General features: G+C 36.5%; 2 protein-coding genes across 3 annotated transcripts; one reads left to right on the forward strand and one right to left on the reverse strand.

The window, feature by feature from the left end:
* Positions 1-1,601: 1,601 nt before the first annotated feature.
* On the reverse strand, positions 1,602-7,293 carry LOC139960276 (retinol dehydrogenase 8-like). Its single transcript, XM_071958530.1, has 6 exons — positions 7,140-7,293; positions 6,037-6,309; positions 5,044-5,223; positions 4,499-4,595; positions 3,210-3,399; positions 1,602-2,482 (listed from the first exon to the last, which is right to left on the reverse strand). Exons 2-6 carry the CDS (start codon positions 6,302-6,304, stop codon positions 2,324-2,326), a joined length of 894 nt encoding a protein of 297 aa, XP_071814631.1. The 5' UTR covers positions 6,305-6,309; positions 7,140-7,293; the 3' UTR covers positions 1,602-2,323.
* Positions 7,294-15,422: 8,129 nt separating this feature from the next.
* Positions 15,423-19,262, forward strand: LOC139960692 (uncharacterized). Of its 2 annotated transcripts, none has more exons than XM_071959254.1 (2): positions 15,423-15,746; positions 16,433-19,262. In XM_071959254.1, the coding sequence occupies exon 2, from the start codon at positions 16,472-16,474 to the stop codon at positions 17,771-17,773; it is 1,302 nt and encodes a 433-aa protein (XP_071815355.1). In that variant the 5' UTR covers positions 15,423-15,746; positions 16,433-16,471; the 3' UTR covers positions 17,774-19,262. The 2 variants fall into 2 exon arrangements, with proteins under 2 accessions (XP_071815355.1, XP_071815354.1); XM_071959253.1 differs by having other exon boundaries at positions 15,426-15,740; positions 16,433-19,261.
* The last annotated feature ends 4,173 nt before the right edge of the window (positions 19,263-23,435 follow it).

Below are 23,435 nucleotides of genomic sequence, written 5' to 3' on the forward strand. Positions count from 1 at the left end.
AGTAGGCCCTACTTGATCAAACCAAGGAGAAATATGCATTACCATAGTTATCAGCTTAATCGCAAGGAAAACAACAGATATTTACATTTTCATGATCTAAAATGTGTTTTGGCAGTTCTTTGGTTATATATATATATATATATATATATATATATATATATATATATATATATATATATATATATATATATATATATATATATATATATATATATATATACGTTTTCCGCTGGGTGAGTAAGATGTTCCGCTAAACTACTGTGTGGATAATTTTAATTAAAAGAGTTAAATTGTGTCTAAATGTGAAAGTAAAGATTATACTAAGAATATTATCTGGTTGTGTTTAAGTGCTTAAATTACGTATAAACGTTTGTTCCAATGGATATTAGTCTTCTCAGTATAATTAATAAGATGATTAATCAGGGGTTAATCTGCTTACGTTAGCTGTACTGAGATAATGACCTTTAAAGTCGGCGATTCGGACGGTTATCACCGATAGGCTATAAAGTCCATCTACCAAGGGCGTAGGAACGGGGGGGCAGTGAAAAATATGAAGGGGCGGAAGTATTTTCCCGCCCCCCCCCCCGCTTCGCAAGTAAAAAAAATCCTTTTTCATTTCCAAATGAGAAAAAAATCTCATTTGAAGCACCAAATTGCATCTAAGGCCAGGTGAAAATGCAAAATTATAAACAAAATGGAGTGGGTGGGTTGAAGTGTGCTATATTGCACCAAATTGCATCTGAGGCCACCTGGAAATGCAAACAATTTCCAAAGGGGAGGGGGAAACCCCCTCCCCTTACACCCCTCCCCCAGGCCTGCCATCAGTCTTCAGTCCCCCCCCCCACCACTCAAAAGTACCTTCCTACGCCACTGCCATTTACAATGGCTGAACGATGGCGACAATTAATTAAACGTCCCGTTTATTATTGTTTTTCTTATTAAAACAAAGGACAAGAGATTGCGCGGTCAAGTACATGGAGAACGACGGTAAAATTTACAAAGAGACGAACTGTAAAATGTATTTCGATAACGTAGATCCATAGACTACAAGTAGATGGCGCTAATGCTTTATTTTCGAAGTGATGTAGCTGCGAAAGACATTCTGACTTTTCCAGACGAACACAATGTTTTAGCTTTCGCTAAAACGTAGTAGGCTGTGTAGTATTTGTTTTATTGATGAAGAGAACAAGGAAATTGGGGTTACAATTATACAAACTGAATATAAAATTTAAAATTACCAACGCCCTTAACAACTCTATCGGGTGAAATCACCCTGACCCTCTTTACATACATACACAATCGTTAATAGTTTGTATAATGAGAAGTTGATATATAGGACGTGCACTATATTTAGTGCATAATAATTATAATTACCGAACCTTCCATAAAAGTGAATGACGCAGCATACAAGACAGCCATGTGGCTACTTTTAAGGTTCACTCTGTATAGTTCCATGGGAAAGAGCTGAAATAGGTTGGGAAGGGGCCGGGGGGGGGGGTTCGGGTGGGGTAGCGTGTACTAATTGTGAATGTTGCAAAATTGCCCGTGCCTTGATTAATATGTGCTGTTCACACGGATGAGTAAAAATAGCCCTCAAGATATGTTATAGAGGTTCCATAAAAAGCAAACAATTTTCTCGCGTGAAAACTCATTTAATTGTACTCACTTGTTCAGTACCTTCAAAAAGAATATAAAATTGTAGCGTAATATAATACTAATGATAACAGTTATTTTTAATATTATTCAAAAGTAACATATAAGCCCAACCACCTTTGTAAGTCTTATAAGTGATGAACAACTTCTCCGCAAACCGCTAAACACATTATCTTATACCTTTTGTGAGATATCACAGACTGAAGTCTAAATATGACATCCGATCGAGCTACAAGTGTTTCATATTTTGAATCGTTTTGAATTATTAATAACAATGTTTTACTATCTATATTGGTGATGGGTTTTGTAAAATGCTGAATCTAAATTATTGCGGCTCTTAACATGAGCTAATGATGGGCATTTATTTGTTTCGATGCCAACACTGTAAACATTTCTACATTGAAAGTATGAATAAAGCAGGGGAAGGGAAATTACCAGGTTACATATAGTATTGGTATTATAATATCACAGATTTACGAATGTCATCTCCAAGATACTTTTAAAAACTAGGATATATCACATCTGGAAAATAGTATATTCCTGGTTTGCGGTTGAGATGTTCTTGACAAAGATTTCTTGCCGTGTAAGCCATAGCTGATGGTTTGGTTGATGTCCCCTTTACGTTAATTGCGTATTATCTGCCCCGGACTTTAAAGAACAGGGTCAAAGGTCAGTAGGTATGCTCCAGGGTACTCCTAACGTGTTTTACAAGGGCTTCTCCTGTTGTATCTTTGCAGAATTTGCTGGCGACGTAAACACCTATCTGGTCTGATTGGTAGACTGCGAATGGTTCTTCTTTTTCAGTGATATCTTTGATTATTTTGGCCGTCTATGCAATGGGAAAACAATGTAAGCAGAACATAATAAATGACATTAATGTGTTAAATTATGTTAAATTATTATGTTACTGAAAGATATGCTTAATCGTTGTACTAGGAATTTGGTCGGCGATTTAACAAACCGATAGTATGGCCTAGTTGGTTAGGGTGTTAGCTATATATATAAAGCGGGAGTCCCGGGTTCGAACCCCGGTAGAGGCTGGAAGTTTTGGCACTGTACTGAATTCTCAAATATACACACACATATATAGATAGATAGATATAGTATATGTAAATAGTAGGCTATTTGTATGTTACTAATATAGATTTGCTATACTGCCATGCATATTGTTAATCCGTAATTCTTTCCAAACTATAGTTACAACCGTTTTGTGTTTAGCGTTTGTGTATCATTCAGTAGTTAATTGTCTTCAAAATTCGATGTAATGTGACGTTATAGCTTACTGTACATTAGTTTTGAGATTTGGCTCGGAAGTAATTCTAATAGTGCCACAGTACCGTACATTGAACTAGCCCGGGTAGTTACGTACGTACGACACTATAGTCTGCGTAGCGAACACTTGATAACGTAGTTTTGAAGGATTTCAACGTATTCATTGGCCTTTAACAAATTGAGCCAACACCGTCCATGAAGATTTGCCCAATTCGCTTCAGTAACAGTTGCGAATATTTGGGCGATCAAATTGCGCGTGAGTAATGCAATAATTAATGGCTTACCTCTTCCGGATCTTGTGCTTGACATTCCGGCTTAAATGCATTTGCTAATTGATCAAGTCGTTCCTGAAACATTTTATTCGTGACTTCATCAACTTTTTCAGTCAGTCGCACGTGATCCTGGTAATCACGTGATTCAAAAACCTTCATGGGACGCTCGGTTCGAACAGCTCTAGGATGCAAGACGCTGAGCCTGATGAATATATAAATATGATTTTAATATTAGTCTAAACAAAAAAAAGGATGTCAATTTGATAAATTAGTTTAATTGTCGATTTTGCCACGTTTACAATTAAGAATGGAAAAAATCTGGATGTGAAACAAAATAAAATTACATATGAATATTTCAACAGAATTAAATACATATTAACGTAACACAATGTCACAGTCAATTCCTTTTATTTAAAAGGTTAGCTGTGTAATGAAGGAACATTTTCCCCGCACGCAACAACTTCAGCAGAAGATACAGACAGTCTGATTCATTCGTGTTTAATTAATTAGTATAGTTAATAATCAGACGCTATGTGAGTCGTTGAATCTCCCTACCATGCATAATGGCTAAATTACATCTCATAAAGTATAGAATATGCATAGGCTGAACGGAAGTTGCGAATCAAGCAATGTTCTTCTGTTTTACGTTCCTCTGCCTTTATTTCTGACATGTAACAGCCCCTACCCCCCCCCCCCCCACACACACACCACCCCAAAAAGGGTCTCCAAAGGGAGAATTAATGAGATGGTTAGCTTATAAAGACCTTCTTGTTGGTACCCTCATTTGAATAAATACCTCTACAAGGAGAAGACTAATTACACAACCATAACTTTTGCCCTCAGATATGCTTGTATAATCCATTTTCCCTTAGACGACCAAGAAAATTCTTGTTCCGGTAAGTAAATGCATTGGTTTAAATCCACGTTAAGAGACTGTTGTCTTATTAATTAAATTTCAAGGGAGATTAACTCTAACAGAGGGGATATGGAAGGGGGTGGGGGGGGGTAGGGAAAGCAAGAAGAAAGGTAAGTCATGTCCTCCCCATGGGCTCATTCAACCTCATAAAATAAGGTTGAGCCCATTCAACCTTATTAACCTGTTTGTATTCTGTGCTTGTATTTGTCCCTTGTAGTTTCTGTTACTTGTCACTCAGCCTCTGAAGAAGATCCTGCTAAGATCGAAACGTCAGGCCCACAATACTTTTACACATTTCTCTTACACAGGCTCTTTAGTGGATAAGTAGTTTGCTAACAGTTTTGTTTTTGTTTTATAAAGATATATAAAATGTATGAAAACAAACCAAACATTGTACGGTCTCAGTTGAGCGTTCAAGTCGGTGGTTAGAGACTCAAGGGCACACTTTGAACCGGAGAAATACTCGTTGAATATTCCGTTATCTGTTACAAGATACACAAAGATACACAAACAAAAGTTAATTTGCATATCTCAGAATCATCAGACTGAGACAATATTAAAGGAAATATGATGTAATCTTTTCATTCCTACCCCTCCCTGCCCCAGATGCATTTCTTAATTATGTTAGAATCACCTATCCTAAGAAAAAGGGAATAGAATAAAATAACTGGAACACTTTAAAGTGATAAATATATCCAGGCAATCTTTTTCTTGTTGTTAGTACTCCTATACCAGGGAGCAAATTTTCTGTTTGTGCCGTCAGAGAAATTTGACCCCCAAACTGTAATCAAATCATGGAAACAGTTATACGTTGGGTTAAAACTACTTGTGCTTTCCATGAAAAAGTTCAAAACAAACTGCATATAAATATATGATTGTTGTGCATGCTTTTTGTGTGCATGACGTATGCATGATATTAGCGTGACTCACATCCGACAGCTCCTATAGATCCTATGCTAATGATTCTTCCGTGACGTCGTTCCTTCATTCCTGGGATCAGCAGATGAATGAGTCTTGCATGACCAAAGAGATTAATCTCCATGACTTTTCTTCCCGAGTCAATATCAAGGGTCTCAAATGGAGAGAAAAAGGTGCATACGGCGTTGTTAACTGCATTGAAAGAAGAATAAGTAAATACCAGGGTATAATTAAATGTTATCGGAATCGCTGTTTCCTCCCCATCCCCTGCCCCCTTCCCCCTTCCCCCTTCCAAGATGCTAGACTATGGTCAAATTATGACCACTGGTGTTCAAAATTCAACAACCGTTACTGTCGCCACCTTCAAGCACTTCTAATCAAAGGGATGTGTTAAAGGTGCGAATGCAGAAGATGAGGATTTGGCTAGTTTACAGCCCACCCACACTTTTCAATCACATCACCTCACGTCCACCTCCCCCTTCCCCAAACAAAATAACTAACTAAATGTATATGTCCCCGCATCCTGGCGTTGTGTAGTTCTAATTTCATGTCTAACATTTGCTTTTACGTCACCCACATAATTTTGGACATGCTTATATTATTTTGGATATGTAGGCTTGTTTATACGAGGTTTGTTTCTTAATTACGCTCCATTTTGATCGTGTATTCGATTGATTGTTTTTTTGTTCTCGTATATATTTCGAGAGTGTTGAAATCCTTCAGACAAAATACTCTCCATGTGCATTCCGTATCACAAATCCCAGTATTTGAATGTGTTTCAACAAAAAGCAACTTCTTCAGTGAATTACTTCAGAGTAATTTACAAAGAGATTTAATGAAATGTCTAAGGAAAGTATTTTTACGTTACCAAAAAGGAAATATTTCTGATTTATGTAAGCGCCCGGGGTGGGTGGCACCGTTGAGGTTTTCACAAACTGAGGGCCCTTGTGCCTAGTTCCTACCTCAAGACTATTTACTGCCCATTATACTATTGCTTCAACTTACCCAAAATGTCGATTTTGCCGTCTGTTTTGAGTATCATATCCACAGTAGATTCGATACTATTCTTGACGGTAAGATCAATGGAACAAACAAACAAGGTATCGTCCAGTAAATTCCCCGCCATTTTCTTAATAAGTTCGCTGTCGTCATCAACTCGTACTGCTGCCCATACTTTATAACATTTTCTAGGGTCATTAGCGTACTCCATTGCAATATTAGTACCAAGTCCAAATGAGCACCCGGTAATGAGTACAACTTGCTTGTCAGCCATGATTCCTGTGTGTAGTAAAATGAAAGAAAAAAAACTGTTTATAATCACACACTCGTGTTTTGACCTAGAAAAGAACACGGGATCAATAAATTAATCATTAATTTGGTCAATTATTTCAGAAGCAACCATGTAGAGCAAAACGAAAAAAACTAGGCTGATCTACTGGTTAGCCCCTTTTCATGTTTCAGACTCTCCTATGAATCTCATACCCAGCTCTATCCATTCCATTCACGTCCCACAACCCTCCCCTTCCCCTCCCGTGAAAAGAGCAACGATACAGTTGTTCATATGATTAATGTTTTGCATTTTTCGAGCAATCTTATCTCCACATGGATGCTTATAAGACACTGAGTCGATCAACCACTTGAGTTTAGTCAAAGTTCTCAGATTTTCTCCACAAGAGTGACAGACAAAACAAACAAATCTATTGGTCATAATACGGTACAACCATGATATGTTAAACTGAAGAACCAAACAAACTTGAGACGAGGTGTAACTGGCCCAATACACCGACTCTAGCGATTAACAGAATAATGTACACTACTGCAGGGTGATATTTTAATAAGGTAGGGGATTCAATCTCTTCGAACCCCGCCACCTTAGGTATCGCCCAATACTAACCGCGACTCTAGCGATGAAAATGGTTAATGTACACTACTGCAGGGTGATATTTTAAGAAAGTAGGGGATTTACTAACCCCGCTACCTTCATTCTACACCATATTTTTGCCAACCTTTCATTTAACGAACAAGAGCCAATACTAATTATTTATATAAGTCAAATAAAGAAAAAAAAATTGATACACGTCAAAATATGTTAACGTATAGGTACTTACCTAAATACTTTTCTCAGATTTCGTTTTGTTTAAATCTTCTCAGGGAATGTTTCTGAAACAGAATCTGTAATGTTGTTATATTACAAAAACCCAGCTGACGTATATCTTCCAAAGTGTTCGCATTGCAGAGAATATCTATATATATATATACATTTCAGAGATCCTTAGCCTGTTCACATGAAGTGATCAAGGCTACATTGTAATTAGATTAAGTAAGATTAAGTAATACTCGAGTCAATTAAGTATAAATACTCAAGGCAGAGTCTGTGAATAATAAGGGTGTTATGATGTGTAGTCTATAGTATATTGATGAGTGATAGATCATTTCGAAGGGGCATTGTTGGTTTCAGCAAACCATTGTATGAGTCGTTGAACAATTTTGAGTGTTCCGTTGATGAGAAGTTCTACGGGTATGTATTTAAAGAGTTAGGGGTATTGGTCAGGGGGGTCGAGAATGTTCTGTAGGGGCGCTTTCGACACTATCTAAGCAGAGCGCCACCACAGGTTGGCGCGGAGCGTACAGAGTTTTTTTGAGTAAAGATACTCCCTAGATCGCCGGAAATTACCCTTTCCAGGACTTGCTAATTTGCAGATAAACGAAGAAAATAGGTGTCATCGCCAACAAAATGTGACAAATGTCAATAGGTAGATGAGAGCGCAATAAAAAAAAGTCAATAATCGCGAATAAGTAAAAAGTGGTAAAAAGCTGAAAAGGGCGCCAGCAGTCCATTTGAGTCCGTCAGGGGGGCATCCGCCCCCTGACTGTATGGACGCTCCGCCACTGCTACCACAGATTTAGCACGCATTAAAGCCTTCAATGTTCCGGTGACAAACAATTTAACACATATATTTTAATGAAAGTATTCCTTACTGTTAGTTAAAAACTCGAGATCAATTTGGCTTGTCCCTAATTCGGAATATGGTTCATTCAGTGACCTATTTTTAGCTATGTGGTGATTTGCCAATTTTCTGTCACTTTTTGCCACCGTGTTTGAATAACTGTCATTTCGTGATTTTACCTTCGATATGGTATGGCGCGAGAAAGCGGAATATATTACGTACAAATATATATATGCTGTACTTGCGAAATATATACATGGTTAACTTCAAAAATACATTTTAGACATATTTATATATATGTTTATAATAATATATTATCTAACAATAAATATTCTGTAAAGATATTTATACTAAAAAAAATTATATGTTTCTATGCCAAGAATATATTTATTCTGTAAGAGAAAAAAATATATATATTCTGTAAGAGAAAAAAATATATATATTATCTAAGTGAAAAAATATATATATTCTCTAAGAGAAAAACTATATATATTCTCTAAGAGAAAAAAATATATATATTCTCTAAGAGAAAAAATATATATATTCTCTAAGAGAAAAAATATATATATTCTCTAAGAGAAAAAAAATATATATATTCTCTAAGAGAAAAAAATATATATATTCTCTAAGAGAAAAAATATATATATTCTCTAAGAGAAAAAATATATATATTCTCTAAGAGAAAAAAATATATATATTCTCTAAGAGAAAAAATATATATATTCTCTAAGAGAAAAAATATATATATTCTCTAAGAGAAAAATATATATATTCTCTAAGAGAAAAAATATATATATTCTCTAAGAGAAAAAATATATATATTCTCTAAGAGAAAAATATATATATTCTCTAAGAGAAAAAATATATATATTCTCTAAGAGAAAAATATATATATTCTCTAAAAAAAAATTATATACAATTGAGTGAAATGCGCCCTGCACCACTGACGTAACAGTTTACCTGCCTTACAGATTTCAATATGCACTTGCGGTAGATCGCAGGAAATTTGAGCTGTGCAAATGACTTTCCCACGTTCGTTTCCTTTGCAAGGTTTGGCAAACTGCTTACGTAACACACCTGCTAACGTTCCAAACTAATAACCTGGAAATGTGAAGAAGTGAGCAGTTACTGTTAAGCCGGCTAGTTACGTACGGTACAGAAGGCTTCGCTGTCGAACGTACCGTCGTACAATCAGGGAGTTGTTATGGAATAATCCCTGGTACTATCATGTGCAATGTGATATCGCAAACCCACTAACTATGAACTGCATTAAGATTCTGAGCAAACATGTGCGTTTTATGAATGGCCAGTGTAATGAACAGGCTGGTCACTGCTGAAGTTACTGAACAACTTAACAAACATCTTGGTCAGCACTTACAGAGCTCCGTACTTTGTACAGCATATCTATTTTTTCGCACAGAATATATTTTTCGTACAGAATATATTTTTCGCACAGAATAGGTCTTGAATGTTAGAGAATATATATATTTTCTGTACACACAATAAAAATATATTTTTGCACAGAATATAATTTTTCCTGTAGAATATATATTTTTTCTGTCTCAGAATTTATATATTTTGTTAGAGAAAAATATTTTTCATGTCAGAGAATATATATGTTTTGGTACTTTGTACAGCATATATATATTTTTCGACCAGAATATATTTTTTCGCACAGAATAGAATTTTGTTGTTAGAGAATATATATATTTTTCGTACACACAATAAAAATATATTTTTGCACAGAATATAATTTTTCCTGTAAAATATATATTTTTTCTGTCTCAGAATTTATATATTTTGTTAGAGAAAAATATTTTTCTGTCAGAGAATAGATATGTTTTTTTTTAACAAGATATATATATATATATATATATATATTGAAAGAAAATATATATTTTTCTCTTAGAGAATATATATTTATATTATAAATGCTTTTGTGTCAGAGAATATATTTTTGCAGAATATATAAATATGTCTAAAATGTATTTTTGAAGTAAACCATGTATGTATTTTGCAAGTAAAGCATATATATTGTTGTACATAATATATTCCGCTTTCTCGCGCCATAATATGGCTGAATTTTCATGAGAGGTTTGTGTGCGTTAAGTTTTTTAATTTACTTCATTTTATTTGACAAATTTGAAGGTCGTTTGAGGTCAGGAGAGGTCTTTTTCTGAAAAAAAAAAACATAAAAAAAGGCTACTTCTCCCAAAGCTCCCGCCCGGTACCAGTCTGCAGGGTGCCATGCCACAGCCCCCCCCCCCAAATAATGAAAGTGTAAATATCTGTTGTTTTCCTTGCGATCATTCTGATAGCTATAGGCTAGGCTACTCACGTGACTTGTATCTTGACCACACTGATCACAGCTTGACCAAGTCATTAAGTTATTTGTTATACATGGCAAGGTGATGTACTACGTTTAGCCTAATTCCATTATATTTAAGCATATCAACAACCCTCCCCTACACCAACCCCCCCCCCTCCCCCTAACAACCACATCCATCTTGAAAATTAGCTTAACTTCTTGTGAAAATTTTCCAAATATGGTATTAATCAAAATAAGAAATCTATTGTCTACCATTAACCTCAACATCTCCATCCTTCCTATCCGACTCCTCACTTATGGAGCCTTTCCATGTCCAACATCAGACCAGTCATTAAACGTGTTAATAAGTTTTTGTGTTAGGCCTATTATGTCTTTCAAATTCTTAGCTATTCACTCTAATTAAGAAATTGTCACTTAATACAGAGGTAACCGTTTATATTGTTTTCGGATGGACGATCTACAATAATTATCCGGATCGCACTTTTACCTGCCTTTCCGCCATCTTATAAATTACCGTACATTGGTGTACCCATATATCCTATCTGGATCGCCACAGTATACAAAGTTAACTTAGTTGGCTTCAGAAATGACCATAACGTGCCACCGGCCCATGTATGCTATTTATAACACAGTAACAAATTGACAGCTCTATACCAAGTGAGTACTAATAATTAACACTGTTTGTGATAAACTTCCTTTTGTTTATAATTCCGTATAGTTCACGTTTAAATACATCAAATGGATCTTTTCATTTCTTTCTCCTTAAACTCGATTTAAGTTGTCATTAATCCTGAAATCATTTCTTGTGACAATTGGTGGTATTATTCTTGAACACAATAAGCACACTAAGTGATTGTCGTACGGCGCAGTCACGCATGCGCATACGTGGAGTGTTACAAAGATGACGTCACAACGCGCGTCTGATATATAACATGAATCTTACTATTGGTTACTATATAGTGAAGGCATGAGTTGATTACGTCATCAGCCTTTCAATGATGACCAGGAGAAGATTGCAGTCATGCATGATTTGGTAAAACCGAGAAAGGATTCAACTTTATCATAAAATGAGGTTGGTATCTGATGTTTTATTAGTTGGAAAATTCTGTGGTGAATCTTTTCTTGCTTCGTTGTCTGTTCTTTGAGGAATACAAGAAAACGTTCTTCGAGTATTTTTGTTGTAATTGAACAACGGTTTCCTGTTTTTTTCTTTTTCTTCATACAGTTTAATTGTTTCTGTGGAAACACTTGATACAACAAGTCACTGAAGGGGATCAAAGTTGTCAATATTTCACTGAACCTGGAAACTTCCCTTTGACTAAGATTTATAAGGATTTCCTGAAAACAGCAGCAACTAGTTTATACATTACGTCACGTACTGTAAATATACACGAATAAGGATGTTTAAATATAGATCATCGTGCCCCTCCTGCAGTGTCACTCATACAGAATTAATGTGTGTAGTTTCTGGATGCATCTTATAGGCACATCTCATTTTGAATAGCTGAAGGAATACTCTCACGTCTAATAGTGATGTCTAGTACTGTAAAGAACAATACAGCTTTACCTGCGAAGACATTGTTTATTCATGATCAAACTAGCAACGAACATATTCTACTGGTCATAGACAAAGAATGGAACGGTCCGCTCAAGCTCTGCCGACGGCAACTACATCAGCAAAAACTAAGCAACGGCTGGAGTCCGCCGACTGCTACGGACCGCAACCGACTGCCTTCAGTTGTTGACCTGCGCAAACTTTCCACATGCAGATCCATCATCCCGTCGATCGGATCGAGTAACAAATCCGACAAGAATTACTCGGATCTGCGATCGTCTTCAGAACATGAGACAACGAGCACGAGCGGTGAAGAGTTTTCTCAGGCTCCTGAAAATCTACCCAAGTTAACCATGGAGAGGATGACGTCAGAACTGGACGCATCTACGTCACTAGCACCTGCAAGAAAGAGGGAGCCTAACCCGATCAAGAACGAATCACAGGAATGCCGTGAAATTTCTCAACAGGAGAAAATAAGTAGAACTTTTAAAAACTCGGCGAGTGGCAGCCGACCTTCAAGGCCTGAAGAGAATGCCAGACCTCCGCGTTATAAACCAACTAAACGTTCCGAAAATAGCAAATTAAAAATTCTTCAACTCGAATTTCACGAACCAGTGAAGTATGTGAGAGAACACTGTCATCAACCCAAGGTCGATGCGTTTTATCTCAAACGATTTCTTCCGTATGAAACTGTCAACCTGCGATCGCCGAGCACTCGCACGGAAACACCTTCAAGGGGAGACTCGCTCGGGAGAAGTAGTACAACTACCACTAACACTGCACCGTTAAATGGTCGTAAAATTCAGAGTCCATTAAGTTCGTTGAACAGTGAAATTGTATTTAATAAACAGGAAAACGCAGTCACTGGAAGTAATCTCCGTTACGAACTCACCAAACCTCTTCGTCAACTTGACCAAACCCACGAAGCTAAATTCAATGAATTTATACGAGCGAATTTGCCGAGTCCGCTCAATGACGACGAGACGAGTGGCAGGTCTAGGCCGACTCACGTGGTGGACCATAGTCCAGCTCAATACGTTGGCTTCCCTGTCCCCGCTAGCGCATTTCTTTGTGACGTGAGAGAGTCGGTTCGACCCAGCCGTTCGGTTATTCACGGAACCGGCAGAAATCATGTCATTTTCGCCAACAAATATATTACAAATAATTGTAAGACTCCGCCGTGCAGTTATGAATACCAGTTCAAGCCTGAAGTAACTACGATGGGAAATCGCTTATCGCTTTGTTTAGATATCACCTCCAGAATAAATTCCACTAACCCACAGGAGTAATTATCTGTTTCTCTATAGGAAGTCGATTTTGTTTGGCAAATACGTGAGAGGCGTTCATCAAAATTAAATTAGCATACATCGTTAAACATGGCAAAATGTCGCTAATGGAAAATGTGAAGCATATAGGCTTATAAAGATATATTATGCGCATAATATATATATATATATATATATATATATATATATATATATATATATATATATATATATATAAATATATATATATATGTATATATATATATATACATACATATCTATATATATATATATGTATGTATATATATATATATATATATATATATTTAATAATTATTAAAAATATCAAAAGTTTGCCGATAAAATACGTGCTTGGATTTACATATGTTTTCCGAATGGTTTAGATTCATCGATAAATGATATCAGTACATTATCCCCAAATATGCTAGAATGTGAAATAATGGTATGTGTCTTTAGAGGGACTAATTGAACTTTAGTTTATTTCTCTTTGATTTTTTTCCAGTTTGTTGTTTTACATGAGATTGAGATTGAAGCCTAGAAGTGTTTGGGCGACGGAGATCTTTGATGATAGAATCGGATACGCTGTAATTATACTCGCTAATGATTTCTACATCTGTGTATAGGGTTCAAGAGAAGGGGGAGGGGGTTACAGTCCATCGCCTCAGGATCTATTCTTGATTTGGGTGTATTTTATCAAATGCACGCAGGCAGCTGCAAGCAGAATATATACCTCTGATATCTTCCACTATAATTACAAAAAGATCGATGCTGGAAAGAGACACTATGAGGTATTAATATTATGCAATTATTTCATCTCACATAAAAATGACAAAAATAACCCTTCAAAGATGTTAAATATAAATAAATTATTGTCATAATCATACATATGACCTCGCAAAACTTGTTTGTATTTATAATAATTGTCTAGATATGTCTTTACCCTGTTGAATGATACATCTTCATACAAAGTCAAAGTGACGCTTTTATATAACATCCCTCAGTGGTTGCATGCATTCATCTCTATAATGTCTGCTTCTCCCAGACAGTTGCCAATATTGAAGAGGAGATAAAAAACCGGATCCAGTTACCACTTGATCATGTGGAGAGGCGTTTGATATAACCAAAGAGTACATACCTTATCTTTGTTAGCATGACTATTTTTAATGAAGAGAAGAAGGAGATATCGTATCACTACTTTGGCTTTAAAGGAATACATAAAACTAAGAAAACGTTGAACCCACAAAATATTTATTAAAAAAAAAGTGTCAAAATTTGACAGAATTAAAACCAATTTTAGGACAAAAAGAAAACGCTTGCATGTTGGTATTGATATATCATCACATGTTGTCTTAATCGTGTTTCTATGATTCAGATAGATAGGAAAGCGTTTTAGATCCATTGGATGAAAATATAGTTCAGTCAGAGTCTCATTAATATATAGTTTGGTGAATGATAAGAAAGCTCAGTTTAATCAAAATATAACTTACTGATGGGTAATACCCCGACTAGTAAAGTATGAATTACGTAAGCGGGGGCACAAACCCAACGGAGAGCCCTTAGCTGATATGACAGAAATCTTTGTTGAAATAACTCACCCACTCATAGAACTAAATTAAGAAAATTCGGTTTTCAGAGTCATATCCTGCCATGGTTTAAAAGTCGCGTCTGGGAGTTCTGAGAGCTGTTAATTTATCTCTTCTTTTTTCTCTTTTTACTAATCATATTCTTATGTCATATTTTATGAATCGGAATGTTAAAAGCCTGGACACTGAAACCAATGCCATCATTATGTAGTCTCAATATTTTAGATTATGCATTTACAAAACTCATCTTCTTTACTAGAAAGAAAACTTTTTGATAAATAAATAAAAGCCTAAAAAGATGAAACACATGAGACTAACCGGTGCCATATACATTCGATGCCCCCTACCAGTACAATTTGTTCATTTCTAATCAGCCGGTATAAAATTTAGGTGAAATTTCAAAATACCGGGTATACGTATTTCTAAAACACATATTGACTTTAAAATACAGGGGTTGGGCGTGGGATCTTATCAGGGTGAAATCCCTAACACTATTGTAACCCAGTGATAAATCCGCCCTGCACCCATGGGCCAACTCCTCTTCCTCGTGTAGTCGGTTACTATGGTGTAATGCCCTCCAGATATATCTTATTGACCCCTGTCGTGCCCGACCTGTCAAAGCCTCCCCGCCCGACAAATCCCTCTTTATGTACAAAATCGATCCTATTGTACCCCGTTAAATGAACGACATGATTTAGGCATGCCTGTGAGCATTGATTATTCCTGTTTATTGTGTACAGGTATGTATGTATATGATTACTTTGATTGTACTCATATGTTGTTAGTACATACGTTGTTGACAACAATTCAGCCATCCATTAGGGTATCCTAAGGGGAAGCAACGAAATGTTGTTTTCGAATCATCTTGCTTACTAAGTTGCCGATAGGGCGTAGAGTTGAAGATGGCGATTACAACGAGGAGGATGTTTGAAGATGAAATGTTACTGTCCAGCGGATAAAAGTAGGAAAAAAAAGGGGGTAAACTGGCCTTTGATGAGGATTGACAAGGTAAAGGTAAACGATACCTAAATTCCAAATGATAGGTAACGTCGGAAAATAGTCACAGTTATTTCGTTTTATGAAAAGAACCTTAAAATTGGCCTCAAGTTTGGCGTGCAATAGAAAAGCTATACCGCTGCAGATTCTCTCTTATATTTTTCAAGGTTTCTACTGTATTTTTGTCAAACATATTTTTGTTACGAGATAATTGAAGTGGATCAAGTGAACCCCACCCACAAAATCAACGACGACCCGGTCAATAAAAATAATCAAAATGGACTACGCAAATTGCTCTTTTGCTTTAACTAAACCATGATTGTTACTTAGTTAAATATTTTTCTCAAGTATTCTTTTGAGGTCTGTTGGCACTTGTATGCATATATATGTTACTCCCTGAATTTTCAAATTACTAAACATTTAAGTTCAGTGAAATGTATTGTAGGTTTATATTTTTGTACGTTTGTCTGTATCTGTAATACGATATGCAAGAAAGCACAAGTAAATGATGTTAAAGAGACTTTGCAATACAACATGATAGTAGAATAGGGAACAGCTCATAATCAAATGTCAACTCTCTGAAATTGGTCTTCATGCAAAATGTCACATGATAGAAATAGAACATGTGTAGGACATGTGTCATTGTGTCACACGCGACATATTATATTTTGTATTCAATTTTCAATCGTCTTTTTTTTTTTCAGTTAATCGCATGATCATGTTTTGAGGGAAATTCGGACACGATGCCGTCGACATTAATCGCCGAGAGCTTCCCGACAAATGCTTTCGCTGTAACTCGGAAGGATTCGGGTGCTTACGGCGCTATTCGAATGGATATGCAATGGAATACTCGTCCTCTCGGATGGTTACCCGAGGCTCTTTCGAAACCTAACAACACAGCCGGATTGTATAAACGTGGACATCATGACTTCAAGAAGAATGAATATCGGAAACGAACTGGCCGAAGAAGAAGAATTAAACCGAAAACGTACATATTAAACTCCCCGCAAAAACATTTAGATAAAAGTAAAAAAGATTCGAAGCAAAATGAAAGCCAACATCCTTGTTATATTAATTTTCCTCGACTCTCAATGTCTAGAACTGATACAGCAGCGAATGGAGATTTATATATTGTATCTTCACCCTCGCAAGATGCAGACAAGCCAGACAAAATGGCGCCCACTGTCAGCAAACCGTCAGCTAAAGAGGGCTCAGAAGCGACTAATACCAAGACCTGCGTAACACTCAAGAAAGTCAGTGCTTACTCAAATGACTTTTTCAAGATAAACAAGCAAATAATTGACACAACGGACGAGTTTGGTGGAATCAAATTATCGGACATTTTAACGAAGGAAGCCACTCGTAATATCTCGAAAAGTGATACATCTGTGGTTGGCGGCAAACCTGCAGCTCAATCTGATAACAAAGTTTTGCCAGGACTGCATGATGACGTAAGCAATGAGGAAGAATCAGACTTGATGCTGAAGGGACGTCAAGCACCGGCAACAGTAAAGCACCAAGGAAGGAAAACGATGGATGACGTCATTGAAAGTAATGACGTCACTTCAATAGAGTCAAAGGTCAGCCCGCCGGAAGAGGCCGGCCTTAGAACAGTTTCAACTCATGACGTCAAAGAAGTTTGGTGTGAAGACACAGATGATGGTAAATCTTCCTCCTCCGATGTAATCGAGGATGATAACACTAGATTCTCTGAATCACCCGGCGAAGCCCCGGATCGAGAGATAAGGTCATCAAACGATTACGTCATCACCGAGAAAATACTACGAAAGCTGCAACCACCGGTTCCTCACGTGATTTGGCCTGAGAATAAATTTATGACTCAAAATACATCATTTGTTTACGGTAGTCCTTCTCGATTAGCTCCGGTTATTGTTCCCGTACATAGCGTTGACTGCCCTATAAGCAAAATGTTCTTTCCTTCAAAAAGGGGTAATGTGTGTCCACCGAACAGCCCCACTGGGTTCCTTACGAAGGAGTATGGATTCTACCCCGTGGAACGCCATTATGGTTATTCGGACAGTTAACACTCTCTCGATATTTTTTTTTTCATTTCATATATACATAAGTATCCGGCAGGACAGTTTTGAAAACTCTCAGAGATTACAGTGATATGAATATTCATAAATTATAGCATGAATATTTACATATAGATGTATGGACGTATAGTGTTTTGGGACAGTTTCCTAATGCTAGTACCACTCCTTACTGTCCACTCATACCATGCATCAAAGCACTCGTACTGACATGTATGCATAGTTCTCAACCTTAATTGATTTGATAGAAACAAGGATATTGATTCTGTTCATACTGTCAGTACAAGTGGTTTGAAAGCGTGACATGAAAGTACGTAAATATCTCAACTGGCTGAGTGACGACATTGATTTCAGTTCCCTGACAGGAAGTCGAAATTCATCTGTGTTATATATATATATATATATATATACATATAGCCTCTATAAAGGAGAAGGACAAATTGGTCGAACTAGGTGGTTTGTATAAATTCATTCAATCCTTTAGACTAATTTTTAATAACAAAGTCGATACGAAAATCTTGCTAAGCCATGCTTGGTTATATATGCTTCATATTTAAGTCGTTTTACTAATCCCTTGTTCACGATTCTTAGTCTTTTCCCCCAAGTTTATTCTGGTGCATGGTACTTTAAAATTATAAGCAGGGAAGCTCTTCAGATGATCAAACACAGGTCCGTGTGAAGGGGGAGGTAAAAGAGGTATATACCCTCTCTTCACTACAATTTGTATAAAATAGAAATTAAAGAGTAAATCTTTCTTTACAATTGCGTTTTTGTGGTTTGAAATCGCTACAAGAGAACAAGACAATGTCTCCAAATGGTGCTTCGCTCATGGTCCTCAACAAGGGTTCTCTCTTTCTTTCTTAGCCGCTCTTATTCGTCTAAATTTTGTAGTCTGAGGCTATTGTATCTATATCTATATACGTCATATTTCAGATATCTGTTATTATGTTTAACTTTAAATAAAACACAAAAGTTAAGGACAATCAGTCGTTTTATTTTATTTTTGTTTGAGAAAAAATAACAAGACCATCCTAAATAAAATGTTGCAAATAAGTGTTCATTATCATTTATATATTTACAATAATGCTTACAGTTTACAGCTTTTTTAACTATAATAATAATAATGCATACGTATATAACTATGTATTTATGCCTTGCAAAAGCTGACAATCATATTTTATTATACTGTTTAAACTACGATCATAATGTAATAATTCATAACTAAATATCTTAGCTAATTGATGCACACAAAATATTATTTTAAGTCTAATTAATAATATGAAGTCGTCCAGAATTAGTCTCCTTCTAGAATAAAGTTTAAAACCTATAACGTATGTGTAAGGAATTTGCTATTTTATCTCAAAACTCTTTTTTAGATATACGGTATGTTGTAGATGTAATATTTATTCGTTTTATACATGTATCAGTAGCGTGGAATTAACAATAAACATCTGAAAATAAGACTAATCAACTGACAAGTTTCGATTGTTCGTTCGCGATCTCGTCTGCTCTTTTCCTTTTGTTATATATATTTTATTTGACACATTTTCAGAATTAAGTAACGCTGTATCCACATTGTGTGCGACAGGACAAGGTTTACGGATATATAGGCTAGATAGACATATAAGAAACTTCGTGTACATCCCATAGTTTGCTTAGTACTGCATATACATCTTACTTCCAAGTTTATCTCCTATATATCCCGCCAAATATCCTTTTCTTTTCTTTTTCTTGCATCCTAGTAAGCTATCATCCCTCCCCTCCCCTCCAGCACACCCACACATTGACACCCCGTTTTCTTGTGAAACATATACCTGTTTGTGAACCGCCTATGTTTGTGTCACCCCCCCCCCCTCCCCACACACACACTTTTCACTTATAATGTTGCATTCATTACGCGGACCGCGACACAGGACGCACCTATTTCCCAGTAGCTAAAATGAAAATATAATGGAACGCAATAGATTAAATAGTTCTACATTCGCAATGTCCATGCATTATGTTGAAAAGTGTACCTGTATATGCAAATTCCTCAAGGTATAAATATATATCATATTCTTTCTTGCTAAAGGGTTCCGCGGGTAGGATTAATATGGTTTTGAAGAAAAAACCTTACCCCAGTACCCAGAAAATCTGCCCAGGCGTGTTACACGTTGCACATGCATCTGTGATCTATACAAGTACATATACAGGGGGGTTGTTCCATAACGTGTCAACTCCTAGGTATATATAGGCGCGGAGATCAAGTTGGTATATGCGTCCAAATACAGGACATAAAACTGAAGCTTTTTAAAAAGACAACCACGCACGTAAAATGTAAACCACACCACAGGACTGTTATGTATAAATTTAATAATGAAATAACGCAACAATCTGCTTTTAAAAAACCTTCTGGAACTTAAACGATAACTGGATCAATAGTTTTCATTACGTTCAGAATTTCAAAACAATAATTCAGACATTAACAATATCAACAGAAACTTTTTAAATTTTAAGTTCCAGTGAATATTTGAATTGTTAGTAATAATTATTGTCTTTCTTTGTTGTTTATTTACTACAATCAGGCCCGTAGTCAGGAGCTCTGAGTTGGAGGGGGTACCAACAATTTAAGGAGTGGCACAATACGTCTGTAACTAAGCTTTACTTTATACGTCATGGTGACACATTTGGTAGGCTGGTGGGGGGGGGGGGGTTAGTCTGCGCGAAGTGACACACCTGCGCCCACCCTGTGGGTTGGTTTGGCTATGAGCCTAAATACAACTCAAAGAACTGTGAGTCGTAATGAATAGGCACATGGGTTTTGTGGTGTCTCTATTAGCGTACGTTATAGAATGGCCTGTGAATAATACACCTATAGTGTACTCTGTAATAAGTCAAGTCTAAATTACATAGCAACAGAAAACGTGGAGAGACAAAGCAACATTCTAAGAAATATTCCATTGTTATCTTCTTTTACTTCGGGAGGATCCTATACTTAATGATGACGTATCCCCTGATCGTATGACGTTATATACGTATAGCTACTGTCGCAGAATGGGTGTGTGATATATTGCTCTATTCTCCTACAACGATATCAGAAATAGATCCAAGTATCAATCAATCACCAATCAATCAGACACATTTATATAGCGTCAATATCAACAAAAGTTGTTCAAAGAAGTTATGAGACGGTTACATGACATTAACTATTGTACGCTTGTTCAAACAGGTAATGTTTTAGCAGTTTCTTGAAAATATCAATAGTCTGAGCGTTTTTGATACGGTTATATGAATAATCCGTATGAGAACTTCCGGGATTTTCATTTCGTGAAACCACAACAGCGCCACAGAAACACCCCCCCACAACCCCCACCACACCCCAACCAAAAATACATTTCACAGAAAAAACGTTTCACGATATTCACCACAGTGACTGTACATTTGTCTGACTAGCCCTGACTTCAATCACCGATCTATACAGGGTTCCCCGTATATAGAGTACTATACCAACTTCCTTGTGAAATAACATAACTATATGTCATTAACCATACCTTTTCAAGTATAACATATTTCATTTCAATTCATTTAACTCAGATAAGCAGACATTTTCAACCGGCTATAGAAGCTCCTCTTTCGTCGTTAAGATAATTAATTATTTTATAGGTTTTTTTTTTTTGGTGTTGATTCTTTGCTTTTTACCGATTTGTTGTTATGCATGCACCGCTATTTGCGTTTGTAATCTCGGTATCTACCGATACTTCTCTTCAATCCCCTCCCCCTCCCCCCCCCTTCTCCACCCATTCCCATCCCTAATCCGCCACTGTCTTAGAGTACGTTTGATACGTTGAAAATCTAAAGTCAATTGCTTGATTCAGACTGTTACAACCAACTGCAACCGTTACCTTGGTATATTTTGTACCCCTTATCTCCCTCCCCCACCCCACTCCCATATCCTCCCCACCCCCTGTCCTCGTCATCTGTCATCTCAATAATGTGATTGGTCTGAAATCTCAGTGCTTCTCGCACCCATCAGCTGTGAAGGGTGCTGTCAATGTCAGATTTTGTATAGAATAAACATACGAACAAACATATTGACCTATACCCCACGTCATTCAAAGACGATTATAAAGACAGACATATAAACGAACAAAAGGGTGAAACCGTGGAAACTGTTATATCCTTTTTCTGAGAAGAAGGATGAATGGCTGACTTTTATTGAATCTTTTTAACTGGGATGTGTATCAATAGAAATACTTCCTCCACCCACAATTAAGCAAGGATAATAGACACAATTAGTGGCAATTTACATGGAAACGTTTATCTGTGGGTATATTAGGACTGTCAATCAAAGGAACTGTTGTTTTTATGTTTTATTTACCCGTTTAGAGAGATTGGCTAATGGAAAGAGACATTATGATGGTCTAGATATGCTGCTCATACCGCAGTTATAAATTGTCGATCTTTTGATTGAGTGAAAACCGGATTGATATCACGAAGCGTGAGTTCTGTTTCAGTTTGAATATACTGTTATATACTGTTATGGAACCTTTGTAGAAAGTTATATCGGCCAGACTTTCTCGTTGTGTGACGACAACCCGGCACTTTATAAGGTTTGTTGAAATGGGAAGTTCAGTAATATTTTACTTGTGAAGTTTCGAGATATTCAACAAAGATTATAAGAAAACCTCAGAAGATGTTTTCATCAAAGTTACTATAGCGAGGATTACAATTTCACCTTCAAGGACCTATTCTTAGATGGGCCGATCAGGACATGTTCAGTTTCGATGAAGTGATTTATGGGAACAATATACAATACCCACTCGTCTGATATTTATGACTGAACAAAAGCAAATAAATATCAGAGACAAAGTTTTGATTTCTTTATACGGACGTGACATGTTCACTGCTTTTCTTTGCCGATTTTATGTTCCAAATCGGATTCCATTTATAACTGTGACATTTCCACTATCAGACTATTCATGTTGATCAGCTGTTTAAAGTATATTTAAATTTAACGTTTAATTCCACATAAAGATATGTCAAACATTCAACGTGTGAGGTGTAAAGTGGTGAAAAGGTTAGGATATTTTTAGAGTTATAATATGCAGTCACAATACATCAAAGCATATACATCCTGCGAGCAGGATTTGTTAAAACTATGAGCAGTGTTGACGGACGACAGACCTGAATAAACTAATTCCGCGAAAAAACGAATTTTCTGTCTATTCCATCGTTAGCAAAATAAAAGATTTCTCACGTGGATTCATGCGATTGAGTTTCGAATCAGTCATTGTTACCATAGCAACCGACGCCAGACGAAAATGACATGTCTGGGTGTACCTTCTCTATCTTATGCGAAGCGTTTAAGACGCGCAGCCGTACGCACTACGGAATTAAATGATACTTGGCGCGAGGAACTATTTCCCAAACCGCGGAAGTTCACTAATCGTGAGCAGAAGGAGAGTGTAAACAGGCGGAGAGATGTTCGCAACCCATTTCTTAGGAATGCGGACCTTTCACCAGATTTGCAGGGCAGTGTAGATATTAAGCTAAAACTGGGTTTTATTGAACCTGTCAAACCACGGTCTCAAAACAGATTGAAGAAAGTAATGCTATATGATAACGTCTGTGAACAAAGAAAGTTGGAATTAAATTTAGTCAAATTATCCACAGA

The sequence above is a fragment of the Apostichopus japonicus genome, chromosome 19 (assembly GCF_037975245.1).
Source record: "Apostichopus japonicus isolate 1M-3 chromosome 19, ASM3797524v1, whole genome shotgun sequence".
Taxonomy (NCBI): Eukaryota; Metazoa; Echinodermata; class Holothuroidea; order Aspidochirotida; family Stichopodidae; genus Apostichopus; species Apostichopus japonicus.